This window comes from Myripristis murdjan, chromosome 22 (assembly GCF_902150065.1).
Source record: "Myripristis murdjan chromosome 22, fMyrMur1.1, whole genome shotgun sequence".
Taxonomy (NCBI): domain Eukaryota; kingdom Metazoa; phylum Chordata; class Actinopteri; order Holocentriformes; family Holocentridae; genus Myripristis; species Myripristis murdjan.
In genome coordinates, this window is record NC_044001.1 from 19,982,516 (window position 1) to 19,990,747 (window position 8,232).

Genomic DNA, 8,232 nt, shown 5'->3' on the forward strand with positions numbered 1-8,232 from the left:
AGAAAATCCCACACTATTCAGCCATGTTGACTCACAGGAAGCATTCTGCCTTTTAAGATTATATTCTCAAATTACAAGCCTTTGTACTGGTTTACACCATGTTGTCTGAAATGTACCTTTAGCTGCAGGTGCTCATGAAAATAGCAGCACAAATCACGCAAGATGGAAACTTTATGTCTCACGCTCAAGGAACATTGATTTAAGGATTTTTGTCTTTATGATCTGTATGTTTTGAAGGTTTTAGAATAATCCCAGTTTTACCAGGTAACCATATGATTGAAATTGAAAAATAAAAAATAAAAGAGCAGATACCACATATTCCCTGTGGTTATGGGATTTATGTGTATACCCTTAATTACATGTGTAACTGGCCTGATATTACAGTTTTTTTGGTTTGTTTTATTTTTGCTGCTGAAAACTAAAAAAAAAAAAACTCAAAACACTCTAAAGGAAAAACTTGATTTCAAAGTAACCATTTAATCAGTCCTTATAGAAAAAGGTATCATATGAAACGATTATTTACAATGAATATTCGATAAAGGATCAACATAATTTAATGTTCCGATAAATAAAAATAATTTCAAATAGATCTTAGTAAAGCATTTAAAACAGATATGAGTTGCAAGACGTGTTTAAAAAAAATGTTATGTAAATAGGGCTGGGAGATATATCAACATAATTTCAATATTGTGTTATTTGACGCCGTTTTCTGAAACTATTAGTTAAAAAATGTCTTATGTGTAATGTCTTTTGAAAGTTCCTACAGTCATCCCTACAATATTGTGATATTTGATTTTGCATATATTTCCCAGCCCATACAGAATTATTAAATTTTAAATCAGAGGTTTTCCAGTCAAAAGAAAATGTTCTGCAACTCATTCAGATTGAAATTTTTGTGACATGTATTTCTATTAAATTTATCTACCTGTATGAAAACTCTTAGGGATCTCTTCCCTTGCATCGTGTGCATCCGTAATCACAGGAAGTATTTCCCTTCGAAGAAAATCCAATTTTTGAAGTTCATGGTCAGTGCCTTAGTGTGAACGACCATCCAACGGTACAAAATGGTCGCTTTTGTAGTCCAGTTTCTCCTGTGTGATCCACCTCAGGCTGCTGCGTCAGATGTCAACGATGGCAAATATCTCTGGTTTCTCTTTATCGTAGATCTGCATCGCAGAGTATGTGATGGCTTTCACCTCAGTCCCCTGCAAAGACAACACAGTATTCAACTCTCAAGAGCTTTTTCTGTATCTTTATATGTAATATCTGCAGGAGTGACACACAAAAAAAGAAATATCCCCAGTTGTCATGGTGTTAATGGTAATGGTGTTGGTGTTTTTGGTGCAATAACAAGCTACGCATTTCCTCCACTTGCTTACCTGTGGATGCTTATTTAGACTGAACTCTTCACCCCACCTTCAATAAACGAGAGAGAAATGAAGGAATAAGAGAACAGAGCTAAGGGGAAACAAGTCAGACAGACAGGACAACAAAAAGTGTTTCTCGCTCCAGAATCAACTGGCCTCAAGTCGACACAGCTGAAGAGATTCATCCAGCCTAACCTTGAATATTATTTTAACATGAATCGCCGCTGATCTTTCAGGGACAAGATTACTCAAAATTATGATTTAGATCTGACAGACAGCAAGGTAAGCTTTCAGTTAAGTTGTTTATCTAAATTTACCTTTTTATTGGAGTGATTACTTGACTAAATTTCTCTTTAAATTGCTCTGAGATGCTTTGGATTTTAGTGCCAAACACAAGACGAGCTCTTCTGACTTCACTTAAACACCTGATGTGTGGGACGTCACCGGCATTAACAGGAGAAAAATGGATTATTGTTGTTATTACTGTCTCTAGCATATCATGGTAATGTTTAAAATATTTGAATAATCTTCTATTAGACTCAAATCCTTATCCTAAAAAAATATGGAAGCAGGTATGCAAATAATGACAAACCATTTATTAAAGCAGAGCTGTCATATAGCACCACCACGCAACAACTGGTCCTCCAGAGAAACTTTCAGGTCATGAAATTTTCAGTATTTGTCAGATTTAGTCTAATCTCTAAAAAATTTGTGATAAATTGGGTTTTCTGCCTACAGCTAACCCTATGCAAGGCTGGACAGCGCTCTCTGTTAACTTGATGGGTAATGTAGTGTGATAATGTACAACACACTCACCCGATGGACCGGATCTTGAAGTGCATCCTGTCAATGTGCACAACCTTGATCTCCTACAAGACAAAAAGAAAATTAATATATCCTGTCCACAACACAAGAATGATGCATTTTGATATCAGAGAGCATATCAAACAGCTGTGGTACACCGACAGCTCGCCAAGCCATCGTGTGGTTAACACAGAGAAACAAGGATGAGTTAAATTCATACAATTGGTCAAACTACAACTTGTTTTTTACTGATCACTCAACAAATGGCTGTTTGGACACGGGGAGGTCTGAATGTCCAGGACCAAGCAGCTGAAGGGGAGGGGGGTCACTCACCCTGGGGATGAAGAAGAGATCTGCACTAAACTTGAACAACCAGTCATCTAGGAAGTGAAAAAGAAGCGATTCCATGTCGTCGCCTGTTCGGGGGAGACACATGAGAGAAAACAAAAGGATGGACAGAGTTTAGCACTGAGTGATTAAAGTGGGCAAAGTGGCAATGACTGCGGCCATGACTGGATCTCACCTTCAGACTCCACCTCCAGAGTATCAATCGGCTCCACTGTCTCTGTGTCCGTCATGTAGCCAAACATGCCCATGGCACACTGCTCGAAGGCCTCCTCCAGAGAGTCTCCCCACGAGTGGATCCTGACACAGACAGGACAGCAGACATCATGATGACCATGAGCAGCTGGCCAGCGGTCCAACATGACATCTGACAGTTTAACACTTTATAACATGCACTTACTGCACATCTGCTGTGTGATCCAGATCTTGAAAGGTAAAAACATAAGGTGTGTGATTAGACACAGCATGTGGCTTGTAGGTATATCAAAACCCATTTCAGAGTCAACATGATTTAACTTAGATAAGCAGAGTGATTCATAAATGCAGACCAATCAAACCAGTCACCAACATCACAGTGTGGAGGCCAGTAAAAAGCCACATGATTTGTTAGACTAAGTTAAGACTCACATTCATATTTCTTGTTGATCGGCGGGTATTTCGCCTTAACTTCTTTCTGCTCCTCCGTCAGATCCAATTCGCGGTCGTCCATTCCGGATGTGGAGTTATTCACATTTATACAAAGTTAAGACGAACCACTCTGATCTTTAATAGCACCGCGACAACACGCAACAACATGTAAGGAGATTCAGGAAGTAGCCGCGTGCTACGGTGACGACTTCCGGGCGGTTTTGACGACCGCTGATTGGCTAAGCGCGTTCCACGGAGTTGGCGCCATAGCAGGGCTTCGCGCTGTCTCTCCGCAACGCTGTCTCTAAAACTATCACTCTGCTCCTGAATTAGCGGTTTAGCTGCGACGCCATGGCTGATAAAGAAGGTAAACGCGTTAACCTGTCTGGGGTGTGTGATAAAATGTGTGTGTGTGTTGTTAAAAAATGGCAGTCGCACGCGTCAGGTTACGCCGGTGCCTGGCGCGCCATCCAGCATCACCTTTCATTGTTACAAACTAACGAGCTAGCTGTTAGCTGACTAGCTAGCGCGGGGAACATAATGCCTCCGTTTACCCACATGCGTTTCTGTTTGGTGCCGCTGAGACAAAAGATTAGCACCCGCCTTGTGTTTTATTAGTCAGCTTAGTCTCGTAGCATTGAGTGTGATGCTATCCAGGCTGCTAGCGAGTCACCAAAATAAAGTCTGGGTGCTGAGTCTGCTGTCTTAACAAGGACCTGACTTGAGTTTCAAGGGAATATTTAAGTGTTTCCGCCTCAGTGGAGGTAGAGGCTGCATCGCGTACCTTTTCAATATCACCATAACTTGTGTTTGTTTGTTTTTTTGGTGCATGCTAACTGTGCAGCCGCATTTGATGATGCCGTGGAGGAGAGGGTGATCAATGAGGAGTACAAGATCTGGAAGAAGAACACCCCCTTCCTGTATGATCTGGTCATGACCCACGCCCTGGAGTGGCCCAGCCTCACCGCCCAGTGGCTGCCCGATGTCACCAGGTGAGACGCCACCTGCTGCACCTACCGCACGATTCATGTATGATAACTAACTATCAAAAATGGGAGGAATATCGAGCTGCAGGTGTCGGTAAGCACCAGGTTTAGACAGCTGAGAGTCACCGTGAAGCAGGGAAATTATTTTCAACAGGTCCAGATCCTTACCTTGCCTTACCTTTACCTGAGGAAGCCCACACCTAAACCCACCATTGCATGTTGTGATAAATATCATAAACATAAAAGAATTGGTTTAAAACTGTTGCTTGAAAACTGTATCGTGTGTGGCAGCCTGTACTTGCAACTGATTTTTTTTTTTTTTTTTAAATGTACCACAAATGAATGTTGAAGATTTTCTGTTTGCTCCATCTTTGCAGACCAGAGGGAAAAGACTACAGCGTGCACAGGCTGGTTCTCGGCACACACACCTCGGATGAGCAGAACCACCTGGTTATTGCCAGCGTCCAGCTTCCAAACGATGATGCCCAGTTTGACGCCTCACACTATGACAGTGAGAAAGGAGGTGAGAAGAGATGTGTACATGTGGACACGCTGCTGCGTTGCTGTAGATTAAACTATGTTTTAAGGTCTTGCTTTGATTGTATGAAGGGGAGAGCATACACAACGCCAAGTCACAAGGCATATCCACCAAAAATCAAAAAACATACACAGCCAGAAAGACTGTGGATGACACACCTCCATTACTGTCCTCATCTCTGTCAATGCCAACAGAACACAGCTAATTAACACTGCAGAACATTATTACCATTAATATTGTTTTATATATATATATGTGTGATATACACCCAATTTCTGCTGGAGGATCAATAAAGTATTTTTGATTCTGATGACTTAGACTCACTGTAGAGAGTCCAGGTATCAGCTCATGTCAAAACACTGATGTACTGATTTCTGACAAAGGCCTGGGAAGTTTGAAGTATGAAAAATAAAATTGATTTTTTCTAGTATTTGAGAAGTTTGGAAATTACAGATCAAGGTCTGTGAACATTAAGAATACTCGGCCTCAAGTCATGTATCTGCACATTTTATGTGGCTGTACAGAAAAACATTCAGCTTTACAGTGACATGATGAATATATACTTAAACCCTGGAGGAAAAATGTTGAATGAAAAGGAAAGTAAAGTGTAACCTTGACAGGGGTACTGTGAGTGACACACTTAATAGAATAGCGCATGACTCGGCATGTGGGTATTTCCCCAGTAACGGTGATTTTAAATCTTTTGTGTTCAGAGTTTGGAGGCTTTGGATCTGTGAGCGGTAAGATAGAGATTGAGATCAAGATCAACCATGAGGGAGAAGTGAACAGAGCCCGCTACATGCCCCAGAACCCCTGTATCATCGCCACCAAGACCCCCACCAGCGACGTGCTGGTGTTCGATTACACAAAGCACCCCTCCAAGCCAGGTGGGATCACACTTAATTAAAACACATTTAAAGTGAGATTTTCTTCTTTTTTTAGTGTCATTTTGCATCATTTTTATACTACTTTGAATTGTAGATCCCTCAGGAGAGTGTACACCAGACCTGCGCCTGAGAGGCCACCAGAAGGAGGGCTACGGCCTCTCCTGGAACCCAAACCTCAGTGGTTGCCTCCTGAGTGCTTCTGATGACCATGTAAGTACCAGTCACGGTGCATTTGCTTCTCTCTCCCCTGTGATTTTTCCATTTACGGTAATAGAGATTTTCCCTCCGTCCTTCATCAGACCATCTGCCTGTGGGATATCAGCACAGTGCCCAAGGAGGGTAAGATTGTGGACGCCAAGACCATTTTCACTGGCCACACCGCTGTGGTGGAGGACGTCTCCTGGCACCTGCTGCACGAGTCGCTCTTTGGGTCTGTGGCCGACGACCAGAAACTCATGATGTAAGCAACTCTCCACTGACAACAGAACTAAAGCTCAGAGATGACTCACGACTGACAGAGTTGTTGTTCTTCTCTAAAATTCCTATAAACAATGGTGCTTTTGTCTGTTGGGGAACAGTTGGGACACACGGTCCAACAACACCTCCAAGCCCAGCCATGCGGTGGACGCCCACACCGCTGAGGTCAACTGCCTGTCCTTCAATCCCTACAGCGAGTTCATTCTGGCCACCGGCTCTGCAGACAAGGTGGGTCTGGTCCCCAGTACATTGCATGTTCCTTTCTAGTGATGCAGCATTTTTTCTGATTGTTTTGTCTACAGTTGTGTAGTAATTTTAGTTGGTGGAAGCTGACTGGTTGGTGTTTTATTTTAGACTGTGGCTCTATGGGACCTGAGGAACCTGAAACTGAAGCTTCACTCCTTTGAGTCTCACAAAGACGAGATCTTCCAGGTAAGATGAGATCCACCTGTGGCATAAAAACTTGTCTTGACAAATTCTAATGTTAAATAAAAGGTGCATAGTGCAAAACTCCTGAAAAAGTGAGGACATTACAGTCTCAGCTGACAAAAGGATTTTCCATGAAGTTTGATTAAGTCTCCATTGATCTCATCGTCTGACCCATGATGCAGACCCTTTAGACTCGGCTGACAAAAAAAAAAAAAAAAATCAAATAAGCATGACGTTTGTTTGAGTGAACAGCTCATCTCATTGCTTGCCCAACTTGCCAAGAGCAGTGTGATATATTTAATATTAGGGTTAGACTTTTTGTTGATCAGGATATATTTTGGCTGTTTTGTATGGGGGTTATGGTTGTGGCTATGCATTTTAATTTTGTTTTGTTTGTGTCTTTTAACAATTTCTGTCTTTATTTGAAAAATGCTGTGGTTCATCTTGTTGCCAGTTGTGGAACTGACGCCGGTCTCCTCCCCACAGGTCCAGTGGTCTCCCCATAACGAAACCATCCTGGCCTCCAGCGGCACAGACAGGCGGCTCAACGTCTGGGACCTCAGTAAAATCGGAGAGGAGCAGTCACCAGAAGATGCTGAAGACGGCCCTCCTGAGCTGCTGGTGGGTTGTCACAAATGATCGATGATCCGTGGTCACTTGCAGAGCGTGTGTGTTTTAATGTGAATCTAAGCTGCTGTTGTGATTCTCCTCCCTGCAGTTCATCCATGGCGGACACACAGCGAAGATCTCCGACTTCTCCTGGAACCCCAACGAGCCGTGGGTCATTTGCTCTGTGTCAGAAGACAACATCATGCAAGTCTGGCAGATGGTAAGGATGCTCATGTTTATAGAAGCTACGCCAAGGTGAAACATGTCACCTTGAACTCTTTCATTGCTCAGATGCCCTTTTAACATTAAATCCTCGTCGTTTCTTCCGCAGGCTGAAAATATCTACAACGACGAGGACCCAGAGGGCGCTGCAGATTCGGAGGTCCAGGCATGAGCAGGACCATTCGTTCACTCTTCGCATCTCTTCCTTCGACCTCCTCATTAAAAATGGATCCATTTTCTAATGCTGGACACACATGTCCTGTGTCTTTTTAAATTACATTTTGCAGCAGTGTTTTTGTAGAAAATTAAAGAGAAAGACATGCTGCATTGTAATCCCGGTATGTCATGTATTTATAAAAGGACAGTATTGGTCAGATTTTAGGTCTTTACATTTTTGAAACCCATTTCTCAACTTTTGATTGACAGGAACAAACATCACAGATCTACCAGTAGTCCACATTTGCATTTTGATTGTGTGCTTTCATCTTTATGAATTAGTTGGTTACACCCATTCATAGACATTTCTACAGAGATCCATTTTTATAAAAAATGTACATAGGTTTTCATTTTATTTGCTTGATATAGTATGAATTTTCCAATTTGCATGTCATGTCCCTGTGTTTTCTTTTCCCTCTGCATTTTTATTTTTCTGCGCTGCATCTGATTTTCTCATGCTCTTTGTAAGTGTATTCATAATAAAATTATATTTACAGTAGACATTTGCTTTGTTTCTTTGCACAGCATATCAGATGTTATGTTCATACATAAGACTTAAGTTTCTACACAATGCAGTTTAAGTTTAAACCAAGTTGAAATAGGTTGTATATTAATGAGAATATATTAATTAGGGTGTTTTGTCTGATTAACATACATGCAGTATCATTGTGTGATCTGACATTGTAGAATCCCAATAACCAATATCCTGTAACAAGTATAGAAAA

General features: G+C 41.7%; 2 protein-coding genes across 2 annotated transcripts; one reads left to right on the top strand and one right to left on the bottom strand.

Annotated features, from left to right (window-relative positions):
• Window positions 1–457: 457 nt before the first annotated feature.
• Window positions 458–3,336, bottom strand: zbtb8os (zinc finger and BTB domain containing 8 opposite strand). The gene is made up of 7 exons (XM_030044699.1): window positions 3,144–3,336; window positions 2,917–2,941; window positions 2,695–2,816; window positions 2,505–2,587; window positions 2,184–2,236; window positions 1,380–1,416; window positions 458–1,205 (listed from the first exon to the last, which is right to left on the bottom strand). The coding sequence occupies exons 1-7, from the start codon at window positions 3,223–3,225 to the stop codon at window positions 1,119–1,121; spliced, it is 489 nt and encodes a 162-aa protein (XP_029900559.1). The 5' UTR covers window positions 3,226–3,336; the 3' UTR covers window positions 458–1,118.
• Window positions 3,337–3,352: 16 nt separating this feature from the next.
• LOC115354343 (histone-binding protein RBBP4) lies at window positions 3,353–8,008 on the top strand. The gene is made up of 11 exons (XM_030044698.1): window positions 3,353–3,510; window positions 3,988–4,135; window positions 4,507–4,652; window positions 5,381–5,554; window positions 5,649–5,764; window positions 5,854–6,014; window positions 6,133–6,259; window positions 6,386–6,463; window positions 6,947–7,081; window positions 7,179–7,289; window positions 7,401–8,008. The coding sequence occupies exons 1-11, from the start codon at window positions 3,495–3,497 to the stop codon at window positions 7,461–7,463; spliced, it is 1,275 nt and encodes a 424-aa protein (XP_029900558.1). The 5' UTR covers window positions 3,353–3,494; the 3' UTR covers window positions 7,464–8,008.
• The last annotated feature ends 224 nt before the right edge of the window (window positions 8,009–8,232 follow it).

Excerpts from the sequence above, each read along its gene's own strand:
- zbtb8os (XM_030044699.1), bottom strand. The coding sequence starts at position 3,225 with ATGGACGACCGCGAATTGGATCTGACGGAGGAGCAGAAAGAAGTTAAG. Across the intron at positions 2,942-3,143 it reads GATCAACAAGAAATATGAAT|ATCTGGATCACACAGCAGAT; the intron begins GTGAGTCTTAAC and ends TTACCTTTCAAG. Across the intron at positions 2,817-2,916 it reads GATCACACAGCAGATGTGCA|GATCCACTCGTGGGGAGACT; the intron begins GTAAGTGCATGT and ends TGTCTGTGTCAG.
- LOC115354343 (XM_030044698.1), top strand. Across the intron at positions 6,464-6,946 it reads ACAAAGACGAGATCTTCCAG|GTCCAGTGGTCTCCCCATAA; the intron begins GTAAGATGAGAT and ends TCCTCCCCACAG. Across the intron at positions 7,290-7,400 it reads TCATGCAAGTCTGGCAGATG|GCTGAAAATATCTACAACGA; the intron begins GTAAGGATGCTC and ends TTTCTTCCGCAG.